Source organism: Haliaeetus leucocephalus, unplaced genomic scaffold, assembly GCF_000737465.1.
Source record: "Haliaeetus leucocephalus isolate CR32 unplaced genomic scaffold, Haliaeetus_leucocephalus-4.0 Scaffold162, whole genome shotgun sequence".
Lineage (NCBI taxonomy): Eukaryota > Metazoa > Chordata > Aves > Accipitriformes > Accipitridae > Haliaeetus > Haliaeetus leucocephalus.
The window spans coordinates 4185294-4205428 of record NW_010972598.1 but is presented as its reverse complement, the minus strand read 5'-3'; the positions used below and the strand labels follow the sequence as shown (position 1 = coordinate 4205428).

General features: G+C 36.3%; 1 protein-coding gene across 1 annotated transcript in view; it reads left to right on the top strand.

The window, feature by feature from the left end:
• The first annotated feature begins 1423 nt into the window (after window positions 1–1423).
• Window positions 1424–20135, top strand: part of RYR2 (ryanodine receptor 2 (cardiac)) — a 342788-nt gene continuing 324076 nt past the window's right edge. The window contains exons 1-2 of the mRNA XM_010562945.1: window positions 1424–1435; window positions 1758–1877. Coding sequence (XP_010561247.1) covers window positions 1424–1435; window positions 1758–1877 — 132 coding nt within the window. The remainder of the gene's footprint in view (window positions 1436–1757; window positions 1878–20135) is intronic.

Here is a 20135-nt window from a genome sequence, read left to right as displayed (position 1 = left end):
ATTGTGAAAGTTTGTGTGTCAGGGAATTTAGCAGTTGCTGTATTCCTCTTCTTAATCCTCCATCAGTCAGCATCTACATCATACATGTATGCTTGGTGATTGCTCATAACTGGTTTGCAGGGAAGGACATGATGCATTAGATCATTAACTAAAATTAAGTATGTCAGGGACTTGCCCCAAACCAACTTGTATTTTTGCTGCTGTCAGCAGGGTCATTTTTGTAGATGGTCTATGCAGAACACTTTTCAGACTTTCTCTAAAAGCACAGCGTACAATTGTAGAGAATGGGGCAGTACAAAATGAAGTTGGTGGTTCATTTGAGTAGAAAGTAGCCTTACTGTGTTGTCTGCTTCTGGCTATGGAGGTACGATGTTAGCATCTTCTCTAGTGACCCTTTTTGGAGACAACTCTAGCACAATGTATGATGGTGACACAGCTACTGGAATTTCCATTCTGCTGGTGTGGTTATTTAGGAAGAAGGGCTAGGAAGATAAAGAGGAAGGAGAATGTGTTTATACAGCTGTAATCTAACACTACTATTTTTAACCTGAAAATAAACTTTTATTTGAATTAAGTGTAATTAAGATTAGGAAATACTAATTTTGTGCTTCAAAAAACACCACACACCCCCACCCCCCCCCAAGAAAAAATGCTCTGGGTTTTATTAGATGCTACTTTTACAAAGAGTACACAGCAAAGCTCTTAACTGTATATTTGGTCTTCTAGATCCTTGATTTTGGCTTTTAGGGATTTTTCTTTATTAATTACAGTTGTACATTGTGAACTGCACATATAACATATACCTGTATTACATTTTCTGGATTTAATGTCTGACTGGAAGCGGTTCCTCCTTTTTGCCTCTACAATTGACTGTGGATCATAAAGCAATATGCAGCTTGGGCACTGTTGCTGGTATACAAGGAAAAGTGGTTTACCTACACTTAGGGCTAGGGTTTGCTACATGGGGACAACTAAAAAAAGGTAACATAAATTAATTTTTGAAGTGTCTGATTAAATTATATTTAATCTCCTGTTCTTTTCAGAATTAAATACATCTTAATTTAGTTTAGTTTAATTACTAGAGTGAAGTAAATCAAACCAAATAAAAGGCCAGCTTAATTCAGGATGGGTGTTTACAAGTGGCTTCAAATTACTCAGTTCAATTTAAATTCAGACATTTATTTGATTTGATGAACTTTTCTAAATGTCCCTATGTAAAAAGCTGCCTGCAAGAATAACTTTTTGGTAAACATGCCTGCCTTAATGCGTGCATTTTTGTAGTCTCATCCTGTTCTGCTTCCAGTTGCATGCTTTATCCTATAGTTTTATTGTATTACATTTTATTTACAGTGTTAAATATGATGTCTTCATGTGAAATTTATTATTGGAAACTCTAATTTTGCTTCATAAATGAATGGGTGGAATGCACAGGGTGGTACTATTTTTTCTATCCTTAAACAGAAAACCTCTGCTAGAAAACAGACTCATTACAACCAAGTTTTCTTTCTTTTTAACTTAAACCATATTTCTGCAAAGGGATTCTGTAGCTCATGGTTATGTTACGTTGGAGAACTGGGATTTAAATAAGGGTGTGCTTCTGTTCTGTCAGGTTTTTTGACAAGATCTGCTTTGACTATATTACCACCAGGATTTAGTCCCATAACATTTGTATTTATTTCCTACATACTGACTTCTGTTACAGATCTTGTTGGGTCAGAGGCATAACCACTGTTCTGTTTTTGTTTGGTTTTTGGTAGGATGATGAAGTGGTTCTGCAGTGCACTGCAACTGTTCACAAGGAGCAACAGAAATTGTGTCTTGCTGCTGAAGGATTTGGCAACAGGCTTTGCTTTTTGGAATCCACATCAAATTCTAAGGTACTGCTGAGTGTTTTAAGTGTAATGTGTGAAGCAAGGATATAGTTATAAGATTGCTTGTTTTGATGTACTGTATACAGATCTGTCTAGGAGAACGGACAAATCAAATCTATCAATAATATAAGGAATACTTAATCCCCCTTCAAAGTTTAATTGTTCCTTTGTCATGGCCGTTTGGCTGGACTCTAAGGCTGTGCTTTCTGTTTTGGGCTCACTTTAAAACGAGTTAGCTGCAGAAGTCCACCTCAGTAATGTGCCTGTGATTTCGGTTGTCCAAACTCAGTTGTAGTAAGCTACAGTGCAATTTTTGGGTACTGTAATTCAAAGACACATTTGATTACTCTGATTTTAAGTCCACAGGAGAGTGATTATTCTATTTGTGAGAAGTTTTTATTCCGTGACATTTACGTTGAGATGATTATTACTTTAAGTCCTTCTAATTCCCTAACTGAGCAGAGTAATAGTGCAAGTATCAAAATTATCTTGTCTAATCAGTTTGTTATCTAAGCCTACTGTAACTCTGCTATATCTGTAGTAGATAGAGTAGTTTGAAAAATTAACTTTGCTATTTGTTGCAAAGGAGGGGTTTTGTTTCACAATCACATATGCTCAAATAAGGGTTTTGAAGACAAAATGTGCCTTCTGAGGGCAGAACTGGTTTTGTGAGCAAAGTAATGGGTATACTTGGACATTTTATTTATACAAAGGGAAGAATGTTTCTTAACATATTTGTTTTTTCTTCAGCTAAAATATAAATGTTTGATGAGAAAATAAAATAAAGGTAAAGCATCTGGAAAGACAGCTAGAAAGATTTAGAGCAAAAAATGATGTTTTTTATCTTACCAACTTCCATAACATCACTTTGATTCTCTGATACATTGCAGAGTAATGCTTCATTTTCTGTCTCATCATTTTGAATGTATTATTCATAATAATAAATTTTTCACTAGGATATTAATGATTCATTATAATAGCAGTGATCTTGATGAATTCATTCGTGCCGCTCTGTTTTAAGTGAATCTTTTTAACAATAAAAATGTTCTGGGATAGAAGTAGTTGCAGTGCTAGTTGCCTGTGAGGCCAGAAAAATCTATTTAATGAATTTATTATCATTCAGTAAGTTTGGATATTAAATCTACAGTGTCTCTCTCACTATATAAAACTCCTGAATGTTCCTGTCTTTAAGGAATACAGTGTAAATTTCATATCAGTTTCCTATGCTTGCTTGTCGATGCTGCTCATTTGAAGTCATTTGGAGGTATAAATACTGAGGGAGCCATGAAATTACCAAATCCTTAAAGCAAAGTTTGCTGTAAATAAGAGTAAATAAAAATGTGTTTCTTCCTAATGTCTGTGTCCATACAATGTTACTATTGCATTATATAAGGAAGAGCATAGAAAATATTACAAGAGGCATATGATAATTTGAAAAAGGTTCCAGCAGAGTTCTTGAGCTAGTTAAAAAATTTCCCTGCATGTCTTTAAGACTATTTTCCAGTTGTAATGGGATTGTGATGCACTTTAATGCAAACAATGCATTAAAAGTAAACAATGCAAGTAGCATCTGAGTCACAGTCCAGTATCAAGGATGAGGTACGAAACCAAGCACCAGTAATAGGCCAAACACAAGTAATAGACCTCAGCTGTCATCCTGGACTTGCGTTCTTGAGAATGCCTGATACAATCCCCTGCTTTTCTCCAATATCCTTCAAGATGTGGCTACTGGTGATATAGCTGATGTTTTATTAGCACAGCTTATTCACATGCACTTTCTTGCCCTAGGATCATTGAATAATGCACACTACAAAAATAACGGTCAAATTGAAGATATATATTGATAGAATAATTTGGCAACCACTGACTGTTAATACTTATCCCATTACAGCCATAACACTGGCAGGCCCATTATGAAAATTGCTTAATGAATTTTATTTTCTTTTGTGCAAGTTTACAACACAAGTGTTTCTTTGGAGGGTCGTGTAGATTCCCTCAGCTTCGGAGGAGAACAGCAGATTTTGAAAACATCATACTAACAAAAGATGGATGATGATAATTGGGCTAAATTAGCAAACACTTTAGTAAGCATTATCAGTTCGCACGTGTTCACATTTCAAAACTGCTTCCAAATTCCACTTTCTTCACTTCTTTTGGAAGCAATCCATGAGCAAAAATATCCTCTTTATTTCTTAGCTCTGCAAATCTATTGTTTTTCTGTATATCTTGTAAAGTGTTTGAATTTTAAATAAGGAATTAATTCATATTTGGAGCTACATTACAGCTTGCTTTTAGGCTTGAGGGTGGTTTCTTTGTAGCAAATGGAGAGACATCTTTTGCTATTAAATTTGATATGGGACTCCTGAGTCGAAATGCATCTTATCACAAAATGGCATTTTATGGAATCAAATTTCAAAGTACAGTTATATTTCTAAGTTTGTGAATGTTCTTGTGCATTGGTTTGGTCATTCCTACAGGAAGAGTGTTGAGTTGAGAGTTAGGGTTGTTCAGCCTGGAGAAGAGAAGGCTCCAGGGAGACCCTACAGCAGTCATCCAGTACTTAAAGGGGGCCTACAGGAGAGATGGGGATGGACTCCTTACCAGGGACTGTAGTGGTAGGATGAGGGATTATGGTTTTAAACTGAAAGAGATTAGATTTAGATTAGATGCAAGGAAGAAGTTCTTCCCTGTGAGGGTGGTGAGACACTGGCACAGGTTGCCCAGAGACGCTGTGGATGCCCCATCCCTGGCAGTGTTCAAGGCCAGGTTGGATGGGGCTTTGAGCAACCTGGTCTAGTGGAAGGTGTCCCTGCCCATGGCAGGGGGGCTGGAACTAGATGGTCTTCAAGGTCCCTTCCAACCCAAACCATTCGGTGATTCTGTATAGTCTAGCACGTGCTGAATAAAGGGGAAAAACAATGACTCTGGGTGACGTAACTTTCAGCGCAGCATGGGAGGCTGTTGCCCTTCTTTGCTGCCAAGGCACACCGTGGGCTCGTGCCCACCTTGTGCCCTCAGGCCCTCTTCTGCAAAGCTGCCTCCTGGGCAGTCAGAGCCCAGACCGAGTCAGAGGGTGCTGGGTCTTTGTACAGCAAATGTAGTCTTGATTTGAAATGAATCCTTTGAGCCAGTGGGTTGGATTGCAGTTGTGAAGGACACAAGGAGGGCCGGGATTCTGTGTTAGTGATAGCAGTAGCCTTGGAGAAATCAGGGACGTGTCTTGGTAACAGTTCTTTTGAGTTCTACCACGGCCTATTCTCTAGCTTTGCTGATAATGGGATAAAAGCTATTTTGCACTTTACGCTATCTTTATTTCATCTCTATTCTTTATTTTGCTGTATTTATCTTGGGAGGGGAAGTAAGATTAGTTGCTACACTTACTCTGCAAATCCAGTTTATCTACTACTTTCAGGAGTGTAGCAGATTCCTGATTTTTGGTCAGAGCATGTCATCAAATTCCTCAAAATGATCCCATATCTTCAAGAGCAAAACAATAGATAAAGTAGATGTCAGGTTTAAATTATGTGTAATTTTATTAATAGGACACAGTTCTGAGTATGAAACAATCAGGTTGGTACAAGATAAATACATGATTACATCATCTATAGAGGTGTAGTAGGTCAAGTGAAAAATAATTATTTTTCAATCTCTACCAATTACAAACAGATCTGTCTCGAAGTAGATGTTGTTCTAGGGATAGGTTACACATTCCAAATGTATAAGAATATCACCTATATAAACCCTCAAAAATTTTTAACATTCAAAAAGTTGCAATAGCAAGAATAACAAAACCCAAAGAAGACATACTGAAGACAGAATTTAAAATGCTTAGTTTCCTTATCTTATCCCATTATTTCTTCAGCAGGTCTTGTTAAATCTATAGCATAAATTTTAATTTCTTAAGTAAAAAGAAGAAAATAAGGGATGGGTGTCAGAAAAAAAACCCCAAAAAGAACATAAACTTCTTTACTGACAATGGTCTATTGGTAATTTTGTTTCATCAATGTTTGGTGTACTTCTAAATCTATTCCTTGTGTGGAAGACCATCCCTCTTATTAAATCAAGAATTATGAATAGTTAACTTATCTCAGTGACTAGTGAGAAGTATTTATTTACATTTGAAAATTAGATCGTTGCTTTTTGTCTATAAACAGATTGCTGATATGAGGAAGTTAATTCATTAAAAGATTATACTGTTTGCTATTGAAGTAATTTTTCTTTAGACCTAAATAATGCATGGAGTGTTGAAAAGCAAAGAAGCTGGAGCTGTGTTTTAACAGCTCCTGAAACCTATACCTGTCCATAGTGCAGAATGAAAAATACTCAGCTCTGGGCCAGTCACAAATGTGGTTTTGATCCCTTGTGAACCACTGCACAGCAGAATACTGAGAATGAGTTATGCTTTTTTAGTGGCATAAGGTGTTTTTTTTCTCTCGTTTTTATGGCAGGTGGTAAACTCACATACTTTAATTCCATGATGCTCTGAGGTATAGATCTGCTTTACATTATTAAAAAGGACCAATAAAAACTATGACTTTTTTTTTTTTCCCTCTTGAGCTCTCAGCAATTTGGACTTGAGAGGCAAGGAAAACATAGTGAGGGTTTTTGAAGATCTGAAAAAAACCTGCCACTTCAAAAATTTTTTTTCTCCTTTTTTTTTTTTTTTTTTAAGAAGGCAGTGCAATGTGTGTTTGAACTTTCCACTCAGCTGTGAATTGCATTATATGTAATAAGTTACAGTGCTGAGAGAAGAGTCCAAAAGCTTATTATACTCTTAATAGTTATATTTGTAAAGTGAAGAGGGGCTTCACATGAAGTAGGACTTTGATAACTTTTTTGCTTTTGAAGACTCACTTTTCTCTTGTGGCAGGGCATGGTTGCAACACTAGGAAGGTTCTGCAGATTTGCTGCTGGAGTGGTGTAGGCCAGTTGGCTGGGGCTATCTGCTCCATGACCCAGTGCTACATAGATCAGTGATGTTCCATTCTTTGTCGGTCCCTAGATGCTGCTGTTGTGTGAGGGGATAGAAAATAAAGCCTGATGGTAAGACTTGGCACACTGTTTCTTGTGCTGCCAAATGCCAGTTCTTTGAGGTTTTTCTTTGCCCTTTTTTTGGTCTGTTTTCAACAAGGAGGTGAATCAGCAGGAGGTGGACAGGTGGCTGTGCTGGAAGGGAAAAGGAGAATGAGGGGAAGGAGGGTAGAGAAGGATGGTCACCTGGCACAGACAAGGTTACAAAGAAGTCTGCTTCTCTACTATTTACACAAGAAATGTCCATGTCAGCAGTCAAATTCTGTACGGATGTGTCTAGAGAAGGGTGTCATCTGGAATGGTGGGCAGGGACACTGGCCTGAACCCCTGTACCCTGATTGCCTCTGGGAGAAAAGCTTTTCTCCATTTGTCTTTCAGAGTGTGAGATCTGAAGGCTTGTTATGTCTTGTGCAGCAAACACTTGAGCATATTCTGAGTGGCCAAGGCAAATAATCTTTCTGACTCCAGAGAAACTGAGTCTAAAACTCTTTCTGACAGCTGAGAAACAATACCTGTGCTGTGCACAGTTTTTGATTGCATATATCCAAATGTATTAAAAAAGCACATGGTGTCCATTAGTGTATGGATGCGAGTAGATGCTTTTTGAGCAGTTACTGACATAATGAAATACTAAGTTATTTAAAATTTGCTTACACTGACGAATGAAACCAGTGTTGTCTGCTTGTATTTACAGTGGATTGTTCTGGGAATTTGCCATATGGTAAGGTGTTGTTTTTTGGTTTTTTTTCCATTTTGTTTTTTTTTATTTATTTATGACAGTTGCTGTGGTTCCTTTCTGTGCTTATGTTTCCATTGCATCCTTCTAAAAAAGTCCCAAAAGACTGTCGGGGCTTTGGCAAGGCTTTGTAGCTGCACCTCCAAGGCCGTTTTAATTGCCTTTGTGTCATGTTGCCAAAATGAATGTTCATACTTAATGGCAAAGATGGCACTTAATCTTATGTAATCTCATGTTCAGAGGACTCTGTTTAGCAGACGTTCACTAAGATCATTGATTTTAATAATTTAAATGAAGAGTTGGTAATAATTTATGCATACTTACACATTACTTGCCCTACTTTAGATACATGATTTAGACATAGGTGGAGGAAGTCTTTGTAGGCATAGATCAGACAGGATTTTGTTCAATGAATCATTCTTTCCCAGTAAAGTGCTTCTCTGTAGAAGCAATGTAAATAAGAACATAGTGTGTTTCACTACACTTGTATGTAGTTTTATGTAATGCATAATTTATATAATTGTAAATATTATATTTATTATTTATGTATATCAGATTCAATTTTTATTCCTTTTAAATCTTGTATAAATCCTGAGCCTAAATGCAGATGTGTAGCCACATCCATCAGACCTAATGTGATCCTTGCACTTAGTCCCACAAACCAACATAATTATTTGTTGAGACAGAAAGTGATTAATTTAAAATGAATGTGAAACATTCAGACTATGAAAGACACTGGGTCAGATCTCCATGGATGTAAAGCAGCAACAGAAATATGGCTTCATATCAGCTGAAAATTGTGTGCACTGTTAGTAGGCATATAATACAACTTCACATATTCTGTCATCTGTAACGCAGGTAGTTTTTAAAATAAAAAAAAGTGTGTTATCTTGCAAGGCATCACAGACTAAATAGTGTAATCATAATATATCCAATCTAGGAGATCTTATTATTCTTACTGTTCCGATTGTTTCTCCTGTTGCAGCAGATATTTGTAATTTGAAATACATACAGGAATGGATTATTCTGATCTTACAGAAATGTTCATTATCAAATCTAGTTTTGTCACAGATACACATTGAGATTTAGCTTATTGAGGCACTAGTTACTACCAAAAAGGAATTAAAAGCTCTTCCTATCTATAGAACGTACCTTCATAAATGTGAGTTTCTTTTTCAATCACACCCACTCTTTTAATATTAGATGTATGATATTACTATAGGCCAGTTCTCTGGATACATCTGCCAATAATTCTGCTTTGTAACTTTGCATGCTTAATATTAGTGATTTAGAATCCACGAGGTTTTACTATAAGACTTAAAATGTATTGCATACTTGGGATTTTTTTTGTCAAAATATATTCTTAGAAATATTGAAAACTGTTATGAATAAAGCACTTAAAAAAAACCTCCAAAGGAAGGTATCAAATACCTAAATATGCTGGTAGAGTGCCTGACGTGTAACCTGAACATGCAGCGACAAAAGCTGAAAGATTTAATCAAAATAATTTTGTAGTTAAGGAGAATTAATTAGGTGATGATAGTACTGCAAGTGATGGCACTGAAAGAAAGAGTAGTACGTGTGATACATATGCTTACATTATGTCTGTTATCAACTAACTGATGCAAGACAAATTTCAAAATGGTAATTTTATTTTTAATATTAATGATTTGTTTCATACTGGTACTTACATAAGATATCCAATCAAGAAACTTAACCCAAAGCTGTATAATTTTTGTAATTTAACAAACAAAACACGAGTTATAATTTCTCCAGTCAGAATGTAGTTTGCAACTTTCTTCATTATGTAAGTGTCTGTTAAAAGCAAACAAACAAACCTTAATGTTTACAGAAACACATATGTTGGTGGTTGTTGGTGGTTGGTTTTTTTGTTTGGTTTTTTTTTTTTTTTCTTTTCTTCATTGTAGTGGAAAAGCTGTAGGAATTCCACTTCTGGTATAAAATAAGTGAAGACCTGAAAAATCCCCTTAAATCAGTTTTCCTTTATAACTATATATCCGAGTAACTGTTTAGGCCTCTCATTATTTAAAGATTAAAATATAAAAAGAAGCAGATACTATGCTGGAGAATCTTGTCTGAGATACAGCTGTGACACAAGCACCATGATGTAAGAAGGTGAGATATATGGTGTACAATCCTGTAACTGGTTTGGTGAGTTTTCTGCAGGCTTCTGAAAACCTGCCAGTTTGCTGTGATTTAGCTTCTGAGTCCTATCATTTTTAGTCCTGTTCCTATTAAAAAGGAGAGTTGCTGTTATTGCACGATGGCTTTATCTGTTTGCATTTTGAACATTCTGTTCAAAGCAATGCCCTCACACAGTTGCATTGTTGATGGGTTTTGGTGGTTGGGATTTCCCCCCCCATTTAGTATAAAAGTCTTGGGACTCTTAATAATCTTGGGACTAGGTGTTAAGGACTGGAAACAGATTATTTGCCTTCGCCAAATACAGTAACTGTACTAAAATACCGTACGTCCTTGAAAGAGAAAGTGATACATAGAGCAAAGCCAGAATACTTTGAGGTGGGAGTTCTTATTTGCTGTACGCTCATGTCTGATGAAAGTTACAACCGATAGCTGTTCAAGGGAAGCACAGCCCCAGCAGCTTCAGGCTTGCTGCATTGCCCTGGGTAACTAAACGTCACAAGGTTACACAATGGCATATTCTGCTAAATCCTCTGGAGCTCAGCATTTTAACTATTTTCTCTGATGGGTTTATAGCAGAATGTACTTCTTCAGTACATGCAGAGTAGTTACAAAGTGGTCGTTTGAATTTCAATTAGGCTGATATGTAGCCGTGCATCTGAAAATCTGAAAAAACAGATTCATAAATCTCTGTGTTTCAAGCTAAGAACACATGAAAGTGCAAATGCTTATATTTTAAGCCCTTTAGATGAACGTTTGTCTAAAGCAGCAGTTTCAAATTAGCTGTGCAGCCCTGCTTAACACTGGATGTCATGGTTTTGTTGGTTTTGTTACTTTCTACTCAGTATTTTTAAGCACTGTTGGGCTAAAGCTGGCTCAAATGTGGCTCAGCAGACTCCTGTGAATAATCCTAGCCCAATGGGCTCTCAGAAATTAGGATGAAGAAATGTGGCCTATTAATGAGTGAATCTGTGTGTTTGTTTGAGGTAAGAAATACCAATCATATACAAAACAAAATGAAACAAGAAAGAATATAAAAATTTTTTTGTTTGTTTGTTTGTTTCTTAGGACTTTTTGAAACTTTTATCTTTTGGGTGGTGATTTTCAAGATTCTAGGCTTTTCTTCCTGGCTACTTCCCCGTGAAAAATGAGGAAGAAGATTTGTGCTTTTTTAACAACAGAGGGAATGCTGTAACTTACTAGCATAACAAGAGTATTTGCAACATTAAATTGAAGGTGTTGGCTTATGAATAGTGTGGATTGGAAGGGGGAAATTGGGCAAGTAGAAATAGTTTGGATGTTGAAAATGTATGTTTTGTGTCCCTATGCTTGAAACCCAAATGGAAGTTGTTTTCAGTAACTTTCCTAATGCTGGCAGGGGGGTTGCCATATACAAATACAAGCATAACTTCTTCTGGTTTCACAAACAAAAGAACAGTTGCTTTGTTTTGCATTAAAAAACAGAGACCAGATGGTAAAAAAAGTGCTTATGTTCTTAAAGAGTACGAATAAATGCAGAAGGTCAGAGTTCAGGCTGCTATTCCTGGGTGTTTAATTATTTTTGAATAATTGCTGAAAGCTTGCTGTTTATTTGAAAACCTGTAGATATGAGTGATGGACATGCGGTTGCTAGATGAACCGTGAACAGTACAATGTTTACAGCTGGTGATAAGGCAATAATTGAGGGAAATGTGAATCAAAATCACTAACAGCCATCGTTCAAATGGTTTTAGATAACAGAGGGTGAATTAGTTTAGATAGTTTAGGATGCTTTAAATGGCCAAGGTGTGTATTGATCGTTAAAAGACACAGCAGGGACAAGTTATTTCTATGTGAAGGAAAATGCCAAAGCTCCATGACATTTTGAGTACTGTGAGAGAAAAAGAAATGGGCACAGCAGAGGACTCACATGAAAAGGTTGGGCAGAGGTCCTAGAAAGCAAACAAATATTCCTTTCAGTGCAATATGAAGTATGGATGGACTTGCCAGGAAACTGAGTGCCCATTATTCAATAAATTGGAAACTCCAGTAATGCAGAATTTCTTTCTCCAGTGTATATAAATTAATTAAGTATTAGGCAATAGAAAAAGGTCCATAGAAATGAAGTGCAATTGCCACGAGGTCTTATTTTATATAAGAAACATGCCTAGTGTGTTAAGCTTTATTCTCACGAGAGCTAAATATGCTTTGAGTGCCATATTTGATATGTGATTTGGTCAGTAGTACAGTAACAATGAATTTGATCTGTTTTGGCTGATACAGTTGCAAGTATGTGTACAGATTAATGACTATGAAAGTCTCACTTTATAAACTCAAAAGGGCAAAAGAATTCTTTCCCATTGTGTACGTTTCCAGCTTATTTATCACGGAGGTTAGCTGTATCTATAGTTTCCATTAAAGCTCCTATTTTCACATGCACGTAACTGTCCACATAATTCTTATTCAAATTGATTTATTTCTATAGAAAAGGTGGATTCCTTAGGAGAATTAATTAAGGAGAGTTCTGGTTAGTTTTGAAAATTTGCAAGAATGTGGAATTTTTTTATTTTAGAATTTTTTTTAGAAAATAAAGCAATACTAAACAAAGGGATTTGAAAGGTTAGGTTAAATCCCCAGCATAGACATGCACCTTAGTAGAGGAGTGGAATATCTTTGCTTGGCAAGGTGGAAGTTGTGATATTGGTAAAATAAAATTAAAAGCATCTAGAAAATAATATGTGATTGTGTATAATAGGTATCTGCAAAGGCCTTAATACTGTAGTTAACATCATAAGTGATGTCAAAATGTGAAATTTTGAAAAGGAAGAACTTGAATACAGTAAAGGAGGAGACTCCAGGTTGGTGAATGGTCTAAATGAATGTGGTGGTCACATGTAGGGGTGATATCTGTGAACTTCTTGTTATACTCCCTCCTTGAATGTGTATGCAAGAGTAGCAGGAAAAGAGTAAAAGTCCGCATAGTTTGCCAGGTCCTTGAGACTGTGTTTACTGTCTCTGAATTTTTAAGCCTCTTGCTTTACTATGTCTTGCATAATTCACTCCTGAGGCAGGTGAGTTGTTTGCTGGGAAATGCATGTGGGTATTTCTGTCTAGACGGTACTTTGTGGCAGCTTTTTGTGCTTTTATGTTACTGAATGATAAGCAGAGAGTCCTTTAAAGCAGCAGTTGTTTGCTTAACAGCTTAGTAACAATATTTTGGCACCTTAGAGCAAAAAAGGACCAAATTTGAATCTTTAAGAAGCTGAACAAATAATCACTAATTAGTCTTCCAAGCTTTTTGATTTTCTAGTTACTAAACGTTTATTTTTTACATCATGCAGTGTATGCTCAAATGCAGTTTCACGCACAGTCAAGCAGAGGCTTTATCCATTTACATGTTTACAGATAAACCACAATTTCTGAGTGTACATGGTGACATTTTTTTAAATAGTTATTTATGCTTGAAAGTATTATTGCACTTTTTCTGAGCAGTGAAACTCTGACAGTATATGTCCCTAAGCCCATGAAGAATTTCCTGGCAGATAGTCCTTGCTCTTCAGACTCCTCAAGTCTTTCTGTCCCTGACCCGAATATCTGCTGGAGTTTCTCTAAGACTACAAGAATTTAATGATTAAAGATACTTTTTTTTTTTTGAGTAAACAACTTTCAATACATCATTCTGATTGATGTCCTTTACATTAGAGGTGAATGTGTATACCTTTTAAGATAAATGTATACTTTTTGATATTATTTTAAATCAAGTAAATCAGATCAAAACAGTCTGGGGTGCAAAATAGTCTGGGGAACGTTACATCAGAATGGACATATTAAAAGACATATAACAAGAGGGACAAAGTGACTTAAAGAACTGAGGTATGGTATACTATTAATCTTCATAAAGTGGCTCTATAGTTTATTAATTTTTTGCCAGCCAGTAAGGCCTGGCACACCTAAATTTGAGTAAAGCACATCTAGCTTCTGTAATGCTGTTGGGATAGACTGAAAATTCTGTGGGTGGTTGCATTTAATTTGTTTTGAATAATTTTTTTAAATTGAATTAGGTACATGAATGAGTATTGACTCAAAACAGAATGTATGCATTATTCATTTTAGTTACAAAACCTGATTTATTTTACATTTGTGTAAAGAAAATATTGACGGTTAATATACAATTTAGTACTGTAAGTGTCTAAGTGCATTGTTGTATCTCGCCACAAAGGATTTTGATAGCTGTGTATGCTTTGATACTTTTAAACTGTGTTGCCCAGGAGAGAGCTGATGATGCATCTCCTTTCCTTCGTTTAAGGACAAAACAGAGGTGACTCAGAGCATAAATTCCCAGTCCCTTCTTCCAGCAATATTTGATAGGCACCAATTTTCCTAGTTACACAGGTTGACTATGGACTTCAGCATCATAAAATGGAAAGTGTAATATTTGAAAACTTACAATAAGATCCTTAGAAGTTAAAATTTGGTGTCCATTATTATGCTATATGGCTGATAGCTTATGAGATAAATAAGCAGTTATTGCTTCTCTTGGACATACTGTTCCATGTTCACTGCAAAGTGAATGAAGTGCTCATTAGAGTTGGTGTAGGGTGTTCTGGAAGGGTTAATATTTAGATTTATTTGGATTTTATTTTTACATGTTATAATTCCCCTGTGAAGATTTCAGCTATGGGATTAATGTAACAGTAAGAGAATCTCTGCAATTAATGTCTGGTTGGTCATTACGCAGAGGTAAGATTTCTACTGAGACAAGTCAGGCCATGTCAGTTACTACAGCCGCAGAAGACACGCACATTCGCCCTACTTGCTTGATCCTGAAAGATTATAGGATTCCTACTTTGAAATATGACTGTTGTAATGTGCATGGTTTATAATAAATCTGGTCAGAGATTAGGAAAATTTTCCTGTTGGGTATCTGCTATGCTTTCCAGAAAGGGGAAAAATAGTATTTTATAAAGCTCATCTTTGTGATGCTGCAAGAATCAAAGGGTAGCTGCTTCCTTCCAGGTTCTAAAGCAACAGTACCCTCCCAACTGATAATATCCTAGATTTTTCCATTACTTGTTGCAGTAGCTACAAATACAACATAATTTCTAAGAATAAAAGGGAACTGCACAGTTTTGAATAATACACATAAGATTAGCATAATAAGGTAGAATTTGCAGGATCAGCATGAAGTTAAACAAAAAATGTTTTGTTAATTTGGATGTGTGCCTAGAACCTCTGTAGCACTGTTGATCCTGTGAGATTTTTTTTTTATTTTATTAATTAGCATGGAATTCTCCTAATTACCTTAAAAATTAACACATTTACACTGTATTAGGGTGATATACTATTAGCTAATGTTCATCGAAGCTTCTGGCTACAGCAGCATATGTTGTAATGGCTGTTGAGTTGATTGGCCTGTTTTTAACATCGAGCCTGAAATGTAGTTGTATGACTCCTTACCCAATATCACTTTTATCTGTTGCTAAGAGTTTTAAATTTTCAGAGAACAGCTAAAAAAGAGAAACAGCTCTCAGTAGTATAGATATGTTGGACCTATGTATAGTTAGAAGGCAGATCAGAGGGAGGGATGGAGGGGATAAGAGGAAAAAACCTCTTTACTTATCCTTTTCAGAGATGGAATGTATGAGGCTCTGAATCTATAAAGAAAGTAAACATTATACCAGGAATTACAACTTCCAAGCAGTTAAGACAGTCTGCTCTGTTAATAATAGCCTGTCGTGGTTTAACCTCAGTCGGCAACTAAGCCCCACACAGCCGCTCGCTCAATCCCCCCGCAGCAGGATGGGGGAGAGAATTGGAAGGGTAAAAGTGAGAAAACTTGTGGGTTGAGACAAGAACAGTTTAATAATTGAAATAAAATGATGATGATGATGATAATAATAATAAGTTAATGAAAAGGAAAATAACAGAGAGAAATAAACCCCAGGAAAGGCAAGTGATGCAAATGAAAGCAATTGCTCCCCACCATGACCGATGCCCAACCAGTCCCCGAGCAGCAGCCCCTGCGCCAATGTCCCCCCTGGATTATTGCCGAGCATGACGTCCTATGGTCTGGAATATCCCTTGGTCATTTGGGGTCAGCTGTCCCGGCTGTGTCCCCTCCCAACTTCTTGTCCCCTCCCAGCCTCCTCGCTGGTGGGGTGGGGTGAGGAACAGAAAAGGCCTTGGTACTGTGTGAGCACTGCTCAGTGGTAATGAACACCTCCCTGAATTATCAACACTGTTTCCAGCACAAACCCAAACCATAGCCCCATACCAGCTACTGTGAAGAAAATTAACTCTACCCCAGCCAAAACCAGCACATAGCCTAGTGACCCTTGACAGCTGTCAGGGTCAAAGTTGTTTCCAAAGAGCAAAACCTAAAAAATTTTAACATAAAACTTTGATGCTGTTTGCAAGCATAAAAGAAAATAGTTCTACTTATGTAACAACAGCCTAAATGGAAATAGTTTTCTTATCGATTTTTAAAAGAGATTTGAGGGGTGAAAAACCAAAGAAGCAGTTTCCTTCTGAATGCTGTTATACCTTTGTCGTGGTTTAACCCCAGCCAGCAACTAAGCACCACGCAGCCGCTCACTCACTCCCCCCCATCCAGTGGGATGGGGGAGAAAATCGGGGAAAAAGAAGAACGGTTTAATATCCCAGCTGAAACCAGGACAACCTTCAGTTTGTACAGCTTAAGTTTCAGGTAGTGTGTTTTCCTTTGCCAATGAACTGTTCCACTGTGACCAGCAGATGACATTCACTATCTGAAAATAAGACTAGGGAAGGATTTTGGTCTTCACTGTTGTGCTAACTCATATGGGGATAAAAACTAGTAACTCCTCGTGATGAGACATAGACTACTGTAGATGAGTGTTTATCTTTGATATGTCAGCAGAAAGTATGTTCAGTGTACCAGGATTTTTTTTGCTGATGGATTTGTCAAATCTAACACTTCATTTATGAGAGAATTCTGCACTCAGAAATGTGCATAAAATAGGGAAACTTTGTATATGTGACCACAAGAAGAGAGGGCAGATTAACAAGATATGTTATATTACAGGTGATCAGCATGTAGTGGCATAGGCCATCAACATGATTCAAAAGAACCACTGAGGACTTGGAGCTGTCTTGTGTTCTAGGCTTTGAAAATGAATTGATTGCAGTGTATTTGGGTCTGACCTCAGTTCCATCACTGGCTGTTTTTCCCTGTGTTGGTCTCCTTTTCCCTTGTTTTTTTATTCCAGACCCTATTCTGATTTAATCCTCCTGGTATTCCTGTGAGTTTTTCAGTTTTATACCTTGAAACAACTGTCCTGTGAACAAGGAATCTTTAGAGCTTTCAATTGTTAACAAGAAACTCTTCACTGTGTGAAAAATTACATTTTTCAGGAAGTAGAACTTGACCGGATTTCCAAAGTTTTTCCTAGAAAAAGTGAAAAGCATACTTGTGACAAAAGGCCATTTCCTTGTCAAACTGCTTCTCCAAAAACATGAGGGCATGACAGTTTTCAGATGTAGTAATATGAAAAGTTTTGAATGTTGAAAACTTCTCTGCTTTTGATGGAAACAACTTTTTCAGATGGAATATCCTGTAGATGCCTTGTACAGAAATTGATGGTTTCAGACTGAAAGAGTTGTAAGCAACTGAAAGGAAGTTTTTTGTAGGAGGTGGCCAAGCAACCTTCATGGTCTGCTACTGATAAACACACAGAAGCTTGACACTGTTATTGAAAGGTCCTCTCTTCTAGAACTGAAACCGTAAGACTCATAATTCATTCTCTGTCTTTTCTGTTTTGGGATTTGGTGAATATGATTTATCCTATTTGGCTGATGGGACTTGTCGTCAGAGCCATGTATTTCTGTACTGGGTCCAACTTTTCGATGACAAGCTTGAAAACATGGAAAGCTATGCCTTCCATTTACAGTCCTAGAAATGGATGTTTTTACTTAGTAGTATTGAGTGTGTTTCATCACTGTCACCAGACAGAATCTCATTTAAGTAGAAAGGACTGCCAAAAACCCTGAGATGTATAAATTCAAATATAATTTGAAAATAGAGGATGGGTTCAGTTTCTTTCAGGCAACTCCCACAAATAGGACTACAGATATTTTGCTTAAATTCTGTACTAAAATTAGTTTTCTGAATCCTCCTACTTGGATTCTCAAAGTTAGGCATCTAATAAATGCGCTAGTTTTAAAAAATTATGAAGACCCACATCTCATTTTTTGACAATGATGCAAACTGTGGATGCTTTGTAAATCAGGCTGCTTAGGTGTTTATTTTTAGGCACTGGTGTGCGAATGTTTAGTATACAGTTAGAGATTAAATACCTGCAAGTCCATTTCATTGGGAATTTTGTTAGAAGAGGAAAAAACCCATGAGCCTAGGAAAACAACTAGGAAGCTTGCAAATAACTAGGAAGAGAAATAAAGCTGAAGTAAAGCTGCTTATTCTTAGAGACAGAATTGTTTGTTGATGCAATTTATTTTTCTTCAGTCTTGTACTAATACTTATGAGAGGCGGAAGTTTAGTTTACATTCACAAGATTGTATGCATCATATTATATGAGTAGGTCATACGTTACTGTGGCTTGTTAGCACTGTGTGATCATCAGAGTAGTGACAGTGGGACTGAGTTTTGCATCTCAGCCTCTTGCTTTCATTGTCATCACACTGAGGTATGGTATGCTTGTAAATAATAATTCACTAAAAACTGAAATGGTGCGTAATGAATACATCCAGTATCTATGATTCAGTTGTGGGTTGGACTAGAGTTAGAGAAATTTTTCAATAGCATTTCAAAAGCTTTACTCAAAACACCTTTTTAATAAAGGGTATGATTATCTAATTTGCAAATCTGCCTCCCACAGCGTAAAGCATAATTTACTATGCAAATATTACTACAGAAAACTAGTGTACATAATGAATATAGTTTAAAACGGCAGGAAGAATAAAGAATTCAAAAATTTTCTAAATAATCCATCAATTATTCCAGTAATACATATGCTTTAAAAATTGCAGATGAGAATTACATTATTTTAATTTGTTTAATTTTGCTGACAGTGCTATTACAAACAATGTTGAAGGATCAATAGAAAAAGCTAATAGTAATTTGTTATTTTTCTCCTAGCAATACTGAATCTCCTTTTGAAATTTAATATACAGTTTCTAGTTTATTTGTATAATAATCTATTTTTTTAATCAAGCTAATTGCATATTAGGTTGTAATTATGACTGACTAGATTGTCTAGACAAATAATTGACAAGACAAATTTTGTAAACAAGAACTAGCAGAGAAAATTTTAAGCTCTGAGAAACAGTGGAGTTGCTACTTTTTACTTTTTAAGTTACCAAGTATATTTTATGTTAAAAACCATTAAAATCTAATTGATTTTGCGAATGTGTCAAGAATAAATTGAAAATAAATTGTTTTGAATACTGCCATTGTTTCTCAGAATTTTCCACTGATCTTTTGGATTAAAGATAAGTAATACAGATCCCCTGGACTGTCCAAGGACCTCGTTACATATTCTGTCACAAACCAAAACAAAAAATCCCTTTTGGAATATGAACTGTTTTTCTGTGCCTTCATTTAGAAAGTTACTGCAGCAAACATGAATACAATAAAAATAGGTGGAAGAGAAAGTCGAGGGTTACTAATATGGTTATTTATGTCTGTTGAGGCACCTGCTTTTGAGCACTGATCATTTTTGGGGGGTATAAATTGTGTCCTGCTCTCAAATGAAAGATTTATTATTACCATTAAACTGCTGAAAATTTCCAGCTAGTTACAGGTTGTTTTGGTATTTATTAAAAGTGCATTGGTGGGTGGTTGTTAGACATGTAGCAAAATATTTTCTTTATTATTTAGTAGTGTAGTCATAATCTAGTAAAGCAATCACTAAAATACCTGCCTACACATTTGACCTGTCCTCAAAAAAGCCTGATATTGCAAACTGATTGCTACAGATTTTCCTCGCAGTCCCTAGAATATGTAGTCACTTTCCAGACTGGGAACTAAAAACCACTATGTAATTTGTATGAAGATATCTTTCGATAGGGAATGTTAGGCTGCCATATAACACAGAATAACTTTATTTTTCATATTCCTTCCTCTGTATGTGAGGTAATATGGGAGATAAGGTAGATAATCAGAGGACTGGCAAAGACCCTGTGTTTTTTCTTCCTCATTTTTATTTTGTGCTTTGAAGAGATGGAAAATGCACTGTGAATAAATTTTTAATATATTTAAATGAGGGTTTAAAAATTACCCAGAATTATTATTTTTTGGAGCGGGCTGTGCAGAACAGGAACCTTCGATCTGCGTCTGTATGCCAACCTGAAGCCCCGTC